At 38.5% G+C, this 17,472-nt stretch overlaps 2 protein-coding genes across 10 annotated transcripts in view; one reads left to right on the forward strand and one right to left on the reverse strand.

Annotated features, from left to right (window-relative positions):
- The window catches only part of WIPI1 (WD repeat domain, phosphoinositide interacting 1), a 53,567-nt gene extending 51,319 nt beyond the window's left edge, over nucleotides 1-2,248 (forward strand). For all 4 annotated transcript variants that reach the window (XM_043963171.1, XM_043963172.1, XM_043963174.1 and 1 more), the window contains exons 11-13: nucleotides 94-215; nucleotides 588-688; nucleotides 1,638-2,248. In XM_043963171.1, coding sequence (XP_043819106.1) covers nucleotides 94-215; nucleotides 588-688; nucleotides 1,638-1,685 — 271 coding nt within the window. In that variant the 3' untranslated portion in view covers nucleotides 1,686-2,248. The remainder of the gene's footprint in view (nucleotides 1-93; nucleotides 216-587; nucleotides 689-1,637) is intronic.
- A 310-nt stretch (nucleotides 2,249-2,558) lies between these two features.
- ARSG (arylsulfatase G) overlaps nucleotides 2,559-17,472 on the reverse strand; it is a 186,086-nt gene continuing 171,172 nt past the window's right edge. For all 6 annotated transcript variants that reach the window (XM_043963167.1, XM_043963166.1, XM_043963164.1 and 3 more), the window contains 3 exons: nucleotides 10,198-10,318; nucleotides 5,046-5,136; nucleotides 2,559-3,348 (listed from right to left, as the gene is read on the reverse strand). In XM_043963167.1, coding sequence (XP_043819102.1) covers nucleotides 3,074-3,348; nucleotides 5,046-5,136; nucleotides 10,198-10,318 — 487 coding nt within the window. In that variant the 3' untranslated portion in view covers nucleotides 2,559-3,073. The remainder of the gene's footprint in view (nucleotides 3,349-5,045; nucleotides 5,137-10,197; nucleotides 10,319-17,472) is intronic.

Consider the following 17,472-nt stretch of genomic DNA (forward strand, 5'->3'; position numbering starts at 1 on the left):
TGCTGGTGAGTCCATAGACCCTGGTTCTTTCTTTGAAAACATTTTAGTTATAATAAATTTCTTTTTCTTTTTCCCTAAATTGATGAAATTTAGCTTACTTGGCTCAGAAAAGACAGATGAAAATAAAGAAAATGACCTCAGGCCTCCGTTACCTCAGTCTTATGCAGCAACAGTAGCCAGACCAGGCACCACATCTTTGTCCTCAACAGTGCCAGGTGAGCAGAAATCAGACTGATGTGCTGTGATACTTCTAACCATTTGCTTATTCCTCCCAAGGTGATGTTTACAAACATTTTCTTTCCCTTAGTTATTTTTTGCCACACAAGTGATGCACTTTGTCTTTGGCAAACATGAAATTCATGTTGTCCTGATGATTGGCGTCAATCCTTTGAAAACAAGTTGGCTAGTTTTGACTGATATTTTTCAGCTTCATCTTTCATGCATCCATACCAGCAATACAAATGCAAGAAGTTGTATCATGCTTTCTAGTTTTCCCATATTTTTCTGTAGTTCTATCCAGAGCCATCAATTAAATGGGGACAGTCTGGCACTTCTCATTTCTCGTGTTTCTCCTTCTGGCCTTCCAGGTTATTCCGAGGATGGTGGGGCACTTCGAGGAGAGGTTATCCCAGAACATGAGTTTGCAACGGGACCAGTGTGTCTTGATGATGAGAATGAGTTTCCTCCTGTGAGCATTAGGAGCCCCTAAATGAGTGCTTCAGACTGCACAATAAGAAGACATTCTCCTCCAAGAGGCGAAGTCACTTTCCCATTCTGTTAACCTAGCCTATAATAACTAATTATCTCCACTGATATTCAAAAAGCCATAAAATAATTTTTATATCACATGCTTAAAATCTTAAAGAAAAGTAATTAGCTATATGCTTAATATTGGCAGCAGTTAGAATAGTAGGATACTAACCCAGGGAGCTTTTGGATTGACTGGCCTAAATAAGATCAGAGGCCTGAAAAACTTTTCTCTGGCTTTTATACCTTTTATTTATCATAACTAGCAACTTACTATAACAAAACTGGATTTTCCTTAGATTTCTAAGGATGCTTTGGGGGTGGGGTGGGGAGAACTGTTTTTATCCTTGTGGAGATAATATTTTTCCAGTGATAGGCTACTTTTTCAGGATGGAGGCCCACAATATAGAATTGGTAACTGCTGTAACCTTGAAAGGCACTGTTGTGTGCAAGAGGATCATCAGTTATTGTTTCATTGCCATGCCAACCCACATAAGTCTAAGTGTTTGTTTAGTTCAATCTTGCCCACATAGCTAAAGATGGTAGAGTTGGAACTAATGATGTTTATTGATTGTTTCAATAGTAAGTAAGGTGTATTCAGTGTTTACAACCAAGATGAGCCTTTTAAAATGGAATCAATGTATATGTACATTTATAGTCACAATTTTCTGGAATCATGCCAGAACAGTTGTTAAAAGTCTACTTATGAATAAGGTGGGTAGTTTTTCAATAGTCTCAAGTGTGGATTAATGTATGGATAGACTAACAAATCAAGCATAGCATGTCCTGTCCCCTATTGACTTTGCATGGACTCAGATCTCTTTATAACACACCCTGATTAACAGCCGCTTCCTAGAAAGAGTAAGGACATTTTGTTTTGATTTTGGTAGATAATCTTGTGCCGTGGAAGTCAGAAGGGCAAAACGAAGCAGTCATGATGAGAAGCACACCTCAGAATTCAGCACATCCCTTGTATCAGGTGGTTTTGGAAAACAAAACAAAACAAAACAAAACAAGGTGGAAGAATGGATTTGTATTTGTATGAGATAGACACAGGGTGGTGTGGATGGAAGAAGTAACTTCCCAGGTGCTCCACTTTTTTTAAACTACAGTATATTCTTAAATTCTTAACCATGTTTTCCTCAGCCCTGGTTTTTCATTGGGTGTGGTATACATTATATGCACATTACTCTAAAAATATCTTAAAACTACAGTGTAAATGCTAACATAACCATATTGGTATGTAATTGAAATTTTGTAAAAAAAAAAAAAAAGGGCATCCTTTTACAATTTGTGCTTTGTGCAAATGTATTTATGGGGGGAAATCCCATTAAATTGTATTTCTTTGTACAGTATATTACACACACACACACACACACACACACACACACACACACACGGAGATTATTTTACCCAGACAAGTATTTTTGCAATAACTACTGGAGAAAAAAAAACATTTATTACGTTTTGAAGAGATCAGTAATAAAATCATGACAATGCATTTATAAGTTGTTCATTTTTCTTTATGGGCTTGGGGAGCAGGAGGAATTTCAGAAACCTTGAGACTACAATTCCATCTTCTAAAAAACCACAGATAATATAGAAACAGGTTTTGTATGATCAATATCATATTTCTTGCCTTCTCAAAGGATTGGGAAATGGCAAAACAGAGGAAAAGAATTTGGAACTCAAAATTTTTAAAAATGAATGTTTAGGGGCAGCTAGATGGTGCAGTAGATAGAGCACCAGCCCTGGATTCAGGAGTACCGGAGTTTAAATCTGACCTCAGACACTTAACACTTACTAGCTGTGTGACCCTGAGCAAGTCACTTAACCCCAATTGCCTCACAAAAAAAAAAAGTTTAAAATGTTTTAATGTAATTGAGAAATAATTAATGAAATTAATAAAAATATATTTTAAAAAATAAAAACCACAGAGAATCTTGACCATTGAAGGACCTGAATGAATACTTCTGGCCTCATACTCTAGCAATTAATCTGTTGGTTTTTTTTTTTATCCTAACGACATATCAATTGGGATAAACCTAGTATGAATTAGCTATTGGAATTGGAGACAACTATTCTAATCTCTACAAAATCAGCTCTTTGCCTAAAACAGCTGTTTTCCTGAATTGGTTTATTCTAAATCTGGCATGAAAAATAAATGATAGTATATGCTAAATGGTGGTTTTGAAACAAGACCCCAGATTTTGTTTTGAAAACCATAGTGGTTAGAAAATTGAAAATCCCAGAAGACTGAAATCTGGAAGCCTATATGATTTCTTTCTTTTTCTCTGTCTTCCCCTGGCTGAAACATTGAGGCTAATTATGGGAATTGGCATTGGCAAGCTATCTGCAGTACACTGCAACAGGGGATCACTGAAGGATCATGAGAATAGTCTGCTACTGAAGTGTTATCACCTGAGATATCCTGAAGACCATCAAAAAGAACCTTTGTGACTTTAGGCAATATATCCTGGTAGATAGCACTACTGCTGTCTAAGGGTTCACATTCTTTAGGGTCCTCTTGTAGGTTGAAAATAAGAGGAAGTTTGTGATGCAGTTCAGGTCCAACACTCCCATCACAAGCTTTTGCACCACCTAGAGAGGAGGGGAAGAAAAAGAATACATTAAATTCTGCTATTGTGGCCTAGTGTTGCAAGTACCAGAATTCCAGAGGTTGGAATGGTGTGTAAGTATGCCTCAAATTTTATAACAAGTATGCCAGAACTCACGTGTACAGGTGAGTGCTAGCCCCTCCAAGTAGGCTCCTGGAAGCTTATTAATTAATGCCATTGTTTAGTATGCCTTTTGGAGTTAGTCATCCTGTGGCATCCTCTGGTGAATATCCTCTGGTGGCAAATCCTCATTCATGGAGGGTGCAATTCCAAATATGTTTTAAGTGCAGGAAACATCATCAGAATAAGTGTACAGTTTTCAGTTGTAACCTCTTTGAAGATGACAAAAGCTCATTTTATGTATATGTTTTGGTAGTGGTATCAAATTCAAATAAAAATAGGGGCCAGTAAATCATACATAAGAATCCCTGTGGGCTGCATATTGAATTAGAAAACCACATGTTTTTCTTTTAATTGATACCTTAAAATCACCTTAAAAACAGATAGGAATTACATTTTAATCTGGTTCAGACACATTTGGGAGTATTGCAGCCCAAGGGCCACATGTTTGGATACCTCTGCTTTAGGTAGTCCCATCTGAGCATCAGCTTTTATGATGCTAAGGGCTCAATGGCAAAGGTAATTAGCTTTAATATTTTGAGGGGCGAGGCAATGAGGGTTAAGTGACACAGCTAGTAAGTGTCAAGTGTCTGAGGCCGGATTTGAACTCAGATTCTCCTGAATCCAGGGCTGGTGCTTTATCTACTGCACCACCTAGCTGCCCCAATTAGCTTTAATATTAAGCCAGAGGCCCCATCCATCTTGAATAGTTTAATATATTTGATGTGAAAGTATAATAGATATCTTGTGTGAGCCTGAGGTTTTTGAGAATATCATAATAAAGTTCTGTCATTAAAGTTTCGACTTAATTCACTTGAGAGAAATACCAGAAATGCTTTTTCACATTTGCCTCTATCTACCAATATACTCAGGAGAAGTAATTTTCGTACTTGATTAAAATTCCTTTAAAAGTTCAATAATGGCTAGCCCAAATCAAAACCTAGTTTGTGTATCTGAGATTGGCCATCCAGACTGATTCAGCCCCAATTCCTAAATAGTCCTTTGAGACAATTAATGACTGAACCAAAACGCACCAAGAGGACTGCGTGGTTTTCTAAATAGACCTTTTAAGAGTCTATTTCTGATGCTGGCTCTTGCTAAGTAAATTGCACTTTAACTGTCTCTAGGCTTCTACGTAGTGTTCATCCATTTATAATGTATGAATAAAATGGAACAACTATAGTGAAAGAGGATTTCAAGAGTGCAAGAAATAGCTCTGAACTTGCTGTGAGATAGAACAGACTAGAAGGATCATATTGAATAATTATGAGCACAATGGAGTCCATCAGTAGCCTGTGGTTAAATGCAGTTGAGAGAAAGGGGCAGAGGTTGCTTAGGGAATTGTTGAGGTGTTCATCTTATAGAACTCCAGTAAGAGTCAACTACAGCTTCAGAAGAAATTCTAGACTAGGAAGCTCAATGGAGTAGACATAGGGGATACAGCCTGGGGGTCTAAGTAGAAGGGGACTGGAAAATGAAATGAATCTTAATACACCAATAAATGAACTTTCTGTTGAAAAATAGGTTAGGGGAAGTTAGGATAGGAAAAGTGAGTCTTACCAGTGATATAAAAGGCCTTGTATTGCCCTAGACGAACTGTCTCTAGGGCACCATAACTTCCAGCTGCCCCACTGTTAGGATGAAACAGCACCTAAAAGAGGAACCAGTGACTTGATTGCAGTGACATGATGCCACAGGAAAAGCAACGCTTTCCTGTACTTCCCATACACAGAAAGTGACCTAGCTAGCATCCTCACTGGAGCTTCTGAGCAGTTCCCTATACATTCAGACATTTTTCTAAGTTGCTCACCGTATGTAAATTACAACTCTCAATTATCTGTGGGTGTAGGCCACACACACACACACACACACACACACACATACACATACACACAGTCAGATCAAAGATAACCCCATAGATCAAGTTTGCATCAAGCAATTCCTCCTTAGCAGATTTGTCACAGGTTGTGAACTATTCACAGTGACTTCTGATCAGAGAATCTTAAAAAAAAAAAAAAAAAGCAAACCAACAATTTGATTTGATCACAGATGAGAAAAGAAGCAAGTAGAAACAGGAATTTCCCTTTTCCCAAGGAAAGGGTGAAGGATTTTGTAGAAAATGTTTGTAAATTATCATTGTATTTGGTAGGATGATAGGTTTGGTTTCTGCATTCTTACCTCAAATGAATCATGACTATATATCATGGGAAGGAGCTTATATGATTCAAAGTTTCCATTGGGCTCAAAAATTAGAAACATCTGCTGTAGTGGTAAATATCTGTTCCACTAAGTTTAGTTGATTTGTTTTATGATTATTTCACCTAATGTGTAAACCACACTTGTTACCTTTAATGCTTTTGAGGGCCCCAACTACCACTAATGTTATCTTAGCCCACTTCCAAAAATGAAAATAAACTGAAACTTAAAACTCCTTCATTTATTTCTCCCCTGCAGAGAGCCAGGATATTGGCCAAAGCAGATAGTTCATTCTTCTTTCTCAAAAAGAACCTGGCACTTCAGCAAAGCTAACAATTCCATTTTGGGTGTCCTAAGAGATATGCATTATGACTAATAGAATAACAAACATACACATGAACTTTTCATGAGGACACTTCCCTTCTAAGGAGGCCTGTCTTGAGTTAGTAATAACTTCTCTGGGTGTATGAAGAGACTCTACTTCAGCACCTGGTCATGTGCCTTTTGTTCTGTTCTGAAAGCTGTGTGAGGGGGAGTACTGTTTGCTTCAGTAAGTCACTCTGAAACTAGACCTTGACTTTTAGTGCCAAAGTGATTGACCTTTCTCATTTATGTTCAGAAAAGGGATGAGACAAGTAGTCAGTCTTCTCTCCTCCCCTTTCCCCCCCCCATCCTACCCTTTGTCATGCTGTGAGAGTAGGAAAGGAATATTTAGTACTAGAGACCTTCTTAAAGAGATCGTTGTGCATGAAAATAAAATGAGCCCATCTCATTCACATCTGCTTAACTTAGGATGTTCCCAGTTACATTTTTGTACCTAAGGCAGCCTCCAACTGGGCTGGTCTGGGCTGATAATGAACCATCTTGGACAACTTGCATTCCTCGACACCTTGAAACGAGGAAGCGTTGAGGTTGGTCCACATGCATGTTGACAACCTGGTGTACCATCATCATGACATTGTAACTTTCAGTTTCAAAATGAGAAGCAAGAAGGCTACGTTGATTAACAGTGTACTATCCAGAAACAAGGGAGGTGGTGGGCCTTCTTTGTTCTGTCCTGATCAGATGAATGTCAGGAGTATCCTATTTAGTTTGGAGCTCCACATCTTAAGAAGAACATTTGCAAACTGGAAGGCAAAATGCCTCAAATCCAGATCTTATGAAGAACAACTGAAGAAACTAGAGATGTATTTAACCTAAAAAAAGATTTGTTGGAGAAGGGAGGGATATCATTGATGTCTTCAGATATTTAAAAGACTATCATCAGAGTAGATTTAGTCTTCAAGAGTCCAGGATGCAGAACTTATAGAGCCACATGTTTTTTGTTTGTTTATTTGAGTTTTTTTTTTCATTTTGTTTTGTGAGTTTTTTTCAGGGCAATGAGAGTTAAGTGACTTGCCCAGGGTCACACAGCTAGTAAGTGTCAAGTGTCTGAGGCCAGATTTGAACTTATGTCCTCCTGAATCCAGGGTCGGTGCTCTATCCACTGTGCCACCTAGCTGCCCCCACAAGCCACATGTTTTGGCTTAGAGGAAGTGAGGTGGTATAGTGGATAGAGTGCAAGGGCCTGAAGTCAGGAAGACTTAGATACTAGTTGTATGACCCTGGGCAAGTCACTTAAGCTCTATCTGCCCTAGTTTCCACAACTGTAAAATGAGCATAATAATAGAACCCACCTTCCAGGATCAAATGAGAATATCTGCAAAGCACTTAGCATAGGGTCTGGCATACAGTAGGTGCTTAATGCTTCTTTTCTTCCCCTAGTGGAAAAAGGGGCTCTAAGAATTTGAGCTTAACCAATTGGAAAAGGCAGAATTATGGGGTAGTGAGTTCCCCACTGTCCTGCATTTCAACACAGGCTATACAACTACAGGTCACTAATGCTGTAGTAGGAATTGCTCCAGAGGGCAGGAGACCTCTAAAGTCCCTTCCAATGCTGAGATTCTAAGAATCTAGGGAAAGGGTTGGAAGGGCTCTCTCTACTTGCTTATCAGATGGAGACACACACACGAACACACAGGATGATTGTAAGAACAAACGGAAGTCAGTATCTTCTTGCAACCTCCTTCAGTTTCAGATCTCTGTTGCCTGTTCTAGCTCAGGTTCAGTAGGGGTTATAACATTTTATTTGGTGTCAATTCCACCTCTGTGTAAACATGAACATGGGGCTACACTGGAGACTAATAAGAACCCAGAAATGTGGAAAGAAGTACCTCCTACCTTAAAACCTGGAGCAAATAAACTCTTCTGCATCTTGGGGGGGGAGGGGGAAGAGAAGTGAATTTGGAAGTCAAGGCTGAATTCAAATCATTGTCTTCTACCTATGTGACTTTAGACAAGTTTTCATAGAGACTCAGTTTCCTGCTCTGTTGAATTAAGATATTAGGACAGCTAATTTCTTAAAGTCCCTTCCAACTCTAAAATCCTATGTGTCTACAACCAGAAGTCTTTTATTTTAGAAGTAAGGATGTGGAGAGTTGGCCAGACAACTTGTTGTTTAACATAGAGTTGATTGGGGCAGTTAGGTGGCACAGTGGATAAAGCACCAGCCCTAGGTTCAGGAGTACCTGAGTTCAAATCTGGCCTCAGCCACTTGACACTTACTAGCTGTGTGACCCTGGGCAAGTCACTTAACCCCCATTGCCCTGCAACAAAAACAAAAACAAATTTAAAAAAAAACCATAGAGTTGATTTACCTCTCCAAGTCTAGGGATTTCATTTACAAAATGAAGTCTGGGTGCAGAAAAGAGATTTCAGGGATTTTACAAGCCATAGGGGCAGATAGGTAGCCCAGTGGATAGAGTGCCAGGACTGGCATCAAGAAGACTCATCTTCCTGAGTTCAAATCTGGCCTCGGACACTATCTGTGTGACCCTGGGCAAGTTACTTAACCCTGTTTGCCTCAGTTTCCTCATCTGTAAAACGAGCTGGAGAAGGGAATGTCAAACCACTCCAGTATCTTTGCCAAGAAGACCCCAAATGGGGTCATGAAGAGTTGGACATGACCAGAACAACCCAACGACAAGAAGCCATAAAGATAGCTTCTTTGGTTCCTTAACTAGGGAAGTGGTCACAAGGTGTTTTTTTTTAAATAAATGCTAATGTTTTCCTTCAGTAAGCTTCACCTCCTTTTTTCTTTTGGCAAAAGGAAGCTTCATGGAAATTACTAGGTAATGATTAATAGTAATAATAATACTACTATTATAATAGCATTTATATAGTGCTTTAAGATTTACAAAACATTTAACATTTATTATTTCACTTGTTCTTTACAGCAGTCCTGTGAAGAAGTTGTAGTTGTTATCCTCATTTTATAGATGAGGAAACTGAGGCTGAGAAAAGTTAAGTGATTTGCTCCAAGTCAACAAGTTAAGTATCTAAGGCAGGATTTGAACTTGGGTCTTCCCAACTTCAATCAAGCTCTTTATCCATTTATACCATCTAGCTGCCAACAACACTGATATTTCCTGCCTGCTTCCCTCACCTCAGTCATTACTTTAAAAAGAGTCCATTGAAAGACTGATCACTCAAGCAATACCTAGCTTCAGGCAGATCAAATAGGATCAGTGCCTAGACTCGTACATTCATTGCTTCAGGAGGCTGGCAGATGACTGAGCGCACAATGTATATAGAGTCCTGCCTTAGGTGTATGGAGGATGGCAGAAAACTAGAAGGTACATCAGTACCGTTAGACAGCTGGGAGAATTAACAAAAGAATCCTAGATCTAGAAGGGACCTCAGAGACCATCTAATCCAGAGAACCTGAACAAGAGTCACGAGTCAGGAGGACCTGAGTTCAAATCTGGCCTCAGACATTTACTTGCTGTGTGACTCTGGGCAAGTCACTTAACCCTGAATGCCTCCAAAAAGAAAAAGAAAAGAGGTCATCTGGTCTTTTCTTAAAAGATCTCCAATGAGTTGGTCAGCACTCACCACCCCACCCCACTCTCAACCAGAGAGAGTCTGTTCCACTTTTGGATAGCTCTAATCATTAGAAAGTTTTCCTTACATCAAACCTACCCCTGCAACTTCCATCCACCCCCACCCCCAGTTTTGTTCTAGAGGGCCACGCAGAATGAATCTAATTCCTCTTCCCGATAACAGCCACTAAAATACTTGAAAACAGTGATCACGGGCCTCCCAAGTATAAAATAAAGTCACAGAACAAATTAAGAAACAACCTAAGAAGCCTCGTGATACATGTATACCCCAACTTGAAGAAAATCAACATATGGAATTGTTTAGAATCATGTCCTTCATTTCACAAAAGTCTTCCCTTCAGGGATCTTTAAATTGTGAATGTCCTTAATATAGTCAAAATAGGATTTGTTTTCCACAAATACAACTTTTCAGATACCTAGTTATTGCCTAAAGTGAGGCATCCATGTAGAGCAAAAGCTGAAGACTTCTGTGTTTCAGGGATACAAAGCATATAGCAGTCATAGGAGAGTGATACACACACACATACCACACACAGAGAATAGTCTCAGACTGAGCAAAAAACTCTTTTACTCACCCTATGCCCAGTTTGGGAGCGTCCAAAAAGAACTTCTGATATGTCCAGACCATCAAAATGTCGCCTGGGGGGCAGGCTCACCTTGGCCAAAGATGCTATAGTTGGAAAGATGTCAAGCACACTGTAAGGAAACAGATGTTGGACAAGTCATCTGGCAGAGTCTACTTTTTTTTTTTTTAATTTTTTTTTGTGGAGCAATGAGGGTTAAGTGACTTGCCCAAGGTCACACAGCTAGTAAGTGTCAAGTGTCTGAGATCGGATTTGAACTCAGGTCCTCCTGAATCCAGGGCCAGTACTTTATCCACTGCACCATCTAGCTGCCCCAGGGTCTACTCTTTTAACTAGTATTTGCAACAAGTTAGAAGGCAAGGTAAAAAATTCTAATGATAATTTCAGTTGACATGGTCTGCTTTTCTCTCTGTATTTCTGTCATTCATAGGATTTAGCCATGATCTCTGGGTTCTTATCTCACATCACCAACTGACTTTCAGACATCTCAAAATGGATGGACAGTAAACATCTTAAACTCAACATGCACAAAACTGCAATCATTCCTTCCCTCTAAATTCTCACCTGACAAATTCCCTATTACAGTCAAGGGTACCACTATCCTCAAGTCCCTTAGGCTAACAACTTAGCTGTCATCCTCAATTCCTTATCCCCTCCCCCCATCCAGATCCAATTTGTTGTCAAGGTCTTTCGATTTCACCTTTGCAACATCACTTTAATATGTCCCCTTATATCCTCTGACACTTGCCACCATTCTAGTGCAAGTCTTCAATGCCTCATGCCTGGAATATTGTAACAGGTTGCTGGTAGGAGGTCTCCTTGCCTCAAGTCTCTCCCTACTCCAATCCATCCTTCATTTAGTCACTAAAGTGATTTGGACTATCTGAGGACCATGATCCAAAAGAAGAGCCTGGACAGCATATTTCACAACATTATCAAGAACTGCCCCAATGTCTTAGAACCAAAGAAAAAAATAGTCACTGAAAGAATCCACCAATCACCTCCTGAAAGAGACCCCAAAAAGAAAACTCCAAGGAATATCGTAGCTAAATTCCATAATTATCACATAAAGGATAAAATACTGCAATCAGCCAGAAAGAAACAATTTAAATAGCAACAATCAGGATTACACAGGACCTGGCATCTTCAACATTAAAGGATTAGAGGGCTTGGAATATGATATTCCAGAGGGCAAAGGAACTGGAATTACAATGAAAATGTACTACCCAGAAAAATTAAGCATAATCTTTCAGGGGAAAGATGGACATTTAATGACATAGGGGACTTTAAAACTTTCCTAATGAAAAGCCCAGAACTGAACAGAAAATTCAATCTACAAATACAAGGCTCAAGAGAAACATGAAAAAGTAAAACAGGGGAAAGAACAAAACATGTTATACAGTAAGGTTAAAATATTTACATCCCTACATGGGAAGATACTTATAACTCTTGAGACTGTATCTTTATTAAGGCAGATAGGCTTACACACAGACCGAAGGTGTGGGTATGAGTTGATTCTGATGTGATGATATTAAAAAAAACCAAGGGGTAACAAGGATTATATTAGGAGAAAGAAAGGCAGAATGGGGTAAATCAAATCACATGAAGAGGCACAGAAGACCTATTATAATAGAGGGAAAGAAGGGAGGAGTGAGCATTGTTTCAACCTTACTCTCATTTGATTTGGTTCAAAGAGGGAACAACATACACAGGTGGGTATAGAATTCTATCTCACCCTATAGGGAAGTAAAAGGGGAAAGAGGAAAGAAAAGGGTGGGGTGCTGACAGAAGGGAGGGGAAAGAGCAAAGGAGGTGGGACTGATAGAAGGGAGGGCAAAACTAGGAGTTGAAAGAGGAAAGGGCAAAAGGGAGGTGGGGCTGATAGAAGGAAGGGTGGACTGAGGGAGGTGGTAGCCAGAAACAAAACACTATTGAGAAGGGACGGGGAAAAGGAAAGAGAAAATTATAAATAAAGTAGAAAATGGGATGCAGGGAAATACACAAATAATCATAATTGTGAATGGGAATGGGAAAAACTCCTATAAAAAGGAAGCAGATAGCAGAGTGAATTAAAAAAAACAGAATCCTACAATATGTTGTTTACAATAAACACATTTGAAGCAAAGAGATACACACAGAGTAAAGGTAAAAGGCTGGAGGAGAATATATTTTGCTTCAGCTGAAGTAAAAAAAGCCGAAGTAGTAATCCTTATCTCAGACAAAGAAAAAGAAAAAGAAAAAATAGACCTCATTAAAAGAGATAAGAAGGAAACTATATCTTGCTAAAAGGTACCATAGACAATGAAACAATATCAATACTAAACATATGTGCCAAGTGGTACAGCATCCAAATTCTTGGAGAAGTTAAGTGGGTTACAGGAAGAAATAGATAGCAAAATTATATTAGTGGAGGACCTCAACCTCCCCCTCTCAGAATTAGATAAATCTAACCACAAAATAAGAAAGAAGTTAAGGAGGTGAATAGAATTTTAGAAAAATTAAATATGGTAGACCTCTGGAGAAAACTGAATGGGAATAGAAAAGAATATACCTTTTTCTCAGTACTACTTGTCACATACACAAAAATTGACCATTTATTAGGGCATAAAAACCTCACAATCAAATGCCAAAAGGCAGAAATATTAAATGCATCTTTTTCAAATCATGATGCAATAAAATTATGTGTAATTAAGGACCAATTAAAGATAGACCAAAAATTAATTGGTAACTAAATAATCTCATCCTAAAGAATGAGTGGGTCAAACAATAAATCATAGAAACGATCAATAATTTAATCCAAGAGAATGACAATAATGAGACAACGTACCAAAATGTATGGGAAGTAGCCAAAGCAGTTTTTAGGGAAAATTTTATATCTCTAAGTGCCTACATGAATAAAATAGAAAAAAAGGAGATCAATGAATTGGGCATGTAACTAAAAAGCTAGAAAAAGAGCAAATTAAAAATTCCCAATTAGAAATTAACAAAACTGAAAATAAGATAATTATAGAATAAATAAAATTAAGCTGGTTCTATGTAAAAACAGATAAAACTTTGGTTAATTTGATTTTTTGATTTTTTAAAAAAGAAAGGAGAAAACCAAATTACCAGCATCAAAAATGAAAAGGGTGAACTTACCACCAACGAAGAGGAAATTAAAGTAATAATTAGGAACTATTTTGCCCCACTATATGCCAATAAATTTGACAATCTAAATTAAATGGAGGAATATTTACAAAAATATAAATTGTTCAGGTTAACAGAAGAAGAAACAAAATGCTTAAGTAAGCCCATTTTAGAAAAAGAAATTGAACAAGCTATCAATGAACTCCCTAAGAAAAAATCTCCAGGGCCAGATGGGTTTAACAAGTGAATTCTATCAAACATTTAAACAATTAATTCTAATACTATACAAACTATTTAGAAAAATAGGTGAAGAAGGGATCCTACCAAATTCCTTTTATGAAACAAATATAATACGGATACCTAAACCAGGAAGAGCAAAAACAGAGAAAGAAAATTATAGACCAATCTCCCTAATGAATATTAATGCAAAAATTCTAAATAGAATATTATCAAAGAGATTACAGCAATTTATCACCAGGATAATACACTATGACCAGGTGGGATTTAAACCAGGAATGAAGGGCTGGTTCAATATTAGGAAAACTATCAACATAATTGACCACATCAATAACAAAACTAACCAAGATCATATGATTATCTCAATCGATACAGAGAAAGCTTTTGACAAAATAAAGCACCCATTTCTATTAAAAACACTAGAGAGCACAGGAATAAATGGAGCTTTCCTTAAGATGACGCAAACAGTATTTATCTTAAACCATCAGCAAGCAGTGTTTGTAATGGAGATAAGATAGAAATATTTTCAATAAGATTAGGGGTGAAACAATAATGCTTGCTGGCTCCAGGAGAAGAGAGTGAAGGAAGGGTGGGAGAAAAATTTGGAACTCAAAAAAATCTTTACATGTAATTGGAAAAAATAAAATAAAATAATACATTAAAAATGATTCTGCAAGCTAGGCTAACGCAAAATGTGATCTAAGAATTACCAGAAAAACAAGCTGATTTTCAAAGAGGCAAAGGAAATAGAGATTAAATTGCCAACATTTGCTGGATTACGGAGAAAGCAAAGGAGTTGCAGAAAAATATCTACTTTGCTTCAATGACCACACGAAAGCCTTTGACTGTGTGAATCATAACAAAACGTGGCAAGTCCTCGAAGAGAGGTGAGTAGCAAATCATCTTACTTATTTCCTGGGGAACCTGTATGTGGGTCAAGAAGCAGCTGTTAGAACCAAACATGGAACAACTGATTGGTTTAAGATTGGGAAAGGAGAATAACAAAGTTGTATACTGTCACTTCATCTATTTAACTTACATCATGCAAAATGCAAGGCTGATGAATCAAAAGCCAGAATTAAGGTTTCTGGGAGAAATATCAACAATTTTAGATATGCAAGAGGATATCGCTCTGATGGCAGAAAGTGATGAAGAATTAAGAAGCCTCTTGAGAGTAAAAGAGGAGGGGCAGCTAGGTGGCACAGTGGATAGAGCACCGGCCCTGGAGTCAGGAGTACCTGAGTTCAAATCCGGCTTCAGACACTTAACACTTACTAGCTGTGTGACCATGGGCAAGTCACTTAACCCCAATTGCCTCACTAAAAAAAAAGAAAAGAAAAGAAAGAGAGTAAAAGAGGAGGGTGTAAAAGGCATAACATTAAAAAAAACAAAACCTAAGATCATGGCAACTAGTCCTATCACTTCCTGGCAAATAGAGGGAGAAGAAATGGAATCAGAGTTTATATTCCTGGATTCAATGATCACTGCAGAGAGTGACTGCAGTGTTAATTAAAAGGCACTTGCTCCTTGTAAGGAAAGCTATGTTAAATCTGGATAGCATACTAAAAACAGTGACATCACCTTGCCACAAAGGAATGTATAGTCAAAGCTAGGTTTTTCCAGTAGTGAAGTATGGCTGTGAGACTCAAGAGCTGAAAGCCACAGAATCCATGCTTTCAAATTGAATGGCTGAACAGGTTTTGGTATATGATTATGACGGAATACTACTGTGCTATAAGAAATTATGAGCTCAGTGAGCTTAGAAAAACATGGAAAGAAATTGTGGTGCTGGAGAAGACTTTTGAGAGTCCCTTGGACAGCAAGGAAAACAAATCAGTCAATATTTAAAGAAATTAATTCCAACTACTCATTGGAAGGACAAATTTGTAAGCTGAAGCTTAAATACTTTGGCCACGTGATGAAAAGACAAGACTCATTTAAAAAGACCCTGATGTTGGGAAAGATTGAAGGCAAAAGGAGAAGAAGATGAGATGAATGGTGTCAAAGAAGCAACAAACATGAGCTTGGACAGATTTTGGGAGCAAGTCGGGGATATAAGAGCCTAGAATGCTATGATCCACGGGGTCACAAAGAGTCAGAAAGAACTGAAAAAATGAAAAACAATAGCCTACTAGCAAAAATGTTCCTTAGGTTTACTATATAAGCTTACCCAACCTAGGTAAAAGTCATTCACCTAGGAAAAATATATCTGTCTGCTGGAGAGCTGGGAGGTATGGGAGGTGGACAGTATAATATCATGACTATATCTCCCTTCTTATATTTATTTCACTAGAGCTCAAATTCAAACAGATTTGCATTTTCTAGCCACATACAGAACAGTATGAGGCCCTGGAATATGACAAAAGGAAGCAAGAAATGTTTAAAATCTATAATTCTAAACTTCAAAACTTTATCTTGAAACTTCTAGTTTAATCGGTTTGTTACTTCTCTATATCAGAATCCAAAGCTTGTGTTTCCTTATAGTCCTTGGCATTTATTAATTTATTTCACTTGATTTTTATATTTTAAAAAGTTCAGAAGGCTTTCTGAACTTGATAAGCAAATAAATTTATTCAAAGTACTTTATTAAAAAGGGAGAGGAGTCTGTCCTACTAAGATCTACTCAACAAACATTTGTTGAATGCAATAGATGATACAGGCAAGACATGGTGCTGGGCACTGAACATAGGTCATGGTTTTCAGATAATCCAATAATTTTCATATTATCTCTCCTGGACCTATTTTCCAGGTCAGCAGTTTTTCCAAGAAGATATTTCACATTGCCCTCTATTTTGTTATTCATTTGGATTTGCTTTTTTGTGTCTTGGTTTCTCATAAAGTCACTGGCTTCCATTTGTTCAATCCTAATTCTTAGGCAATTATTTTCATGAGAGAGCTTTTCCATTTGGCTTTTCAAGCTGTTGACTTTCTTCTCGTGTCTTTCCTGCATTACTCTCATTTCTCTTTCCAGTTTTTCCTCTACCTCTCTAACTTTATCTTCAAAGTCCTTTTTGAGCACCTCTTTGGCCTGAGATCAACTGATATTATTCTTGGAAGCTTTAGATATAGGGGCCCTGATGTTGACATCTTCCTCTGAGGGTGTACCTTGATCTTCTTTGTCACTGAAGAAACTTTCTATGGTCCTCACCTTTTTCTGTCTGCTTATCTTGCCTTTCTTTTACTTGACTTTTAGCTCCTTAAAGTGGGGCACTGTTTCCAGGCTGCAGTATCCCAAGCTTCAGGAGGTCCCAGGTGGTATGGTTTAAGGAGGAGCAGGTTCTTTACTCACCTGTTTCCTTGTCCATAGATGACCCCAGACCAACTTGCTAATCAATCAGCTTTGTGTGTTGTGGTTGTCAGCTCTGACGAGCCTGTGCCCCTCCCCAACCTGGGCCACTGCTACTCAAGCCTGCCTCCTGGTTCTCAGCAGGAGTGAAAAACCCAAGTTCAGTCTCAACACCAGCATAGACCGCTGTAGTCTCCCCCCTGCCAAGGGCTCAGCCCTCTCACCAGACTGTGAGCTTAGTTCCAGACGACACTGGCGCTTCAGCTGATTCAGAGGCTCTGGGGGTCTCCCTCTCTGGTGAGGCCTTCCTGGGACTGGATCTGTGTCAGGGTGACTATGGGGTTGGGCTCCACTCCTGTCTCAGCACAGCAGCTCCCTCCTTCTGACCTTCCAAGCCGTTCTTGGTTAAAAGATGATTTCAGCACATTCTTCTGTGGGTTTTGCTGCTCCAGGCATTGTCCTATGGCATTATTTGGATGTTTTTTGGAGTGATCATGTCATGAGTTCAAGAGCTCACTGCCTTTCCTCTGCCATCTTGGCACCGCCCTGGAAGTCCCATAATTCTATTTTTTAAAAAAGAATGGGGCAGGGGGGCAGTTAGGTAGTACAGTGGATAA

The sequence above is a fragment of the Dromiciops gliroides genome, chromosome 4 (assembly GCF_019393635.1).
Source record: "Dromiciops gliroides isolate mDroGli1 chromosome 4, mDroGli1.pri, whole genome shotgun sequence".
Classification (NCBI taxonomy): domain Eukaryota; kingdom Metazoa; phylum Chordata; class Mammalia; order Microbiotheria; family Microbiotheriidae; genus Dromiciops; species Dromiciops gliroides.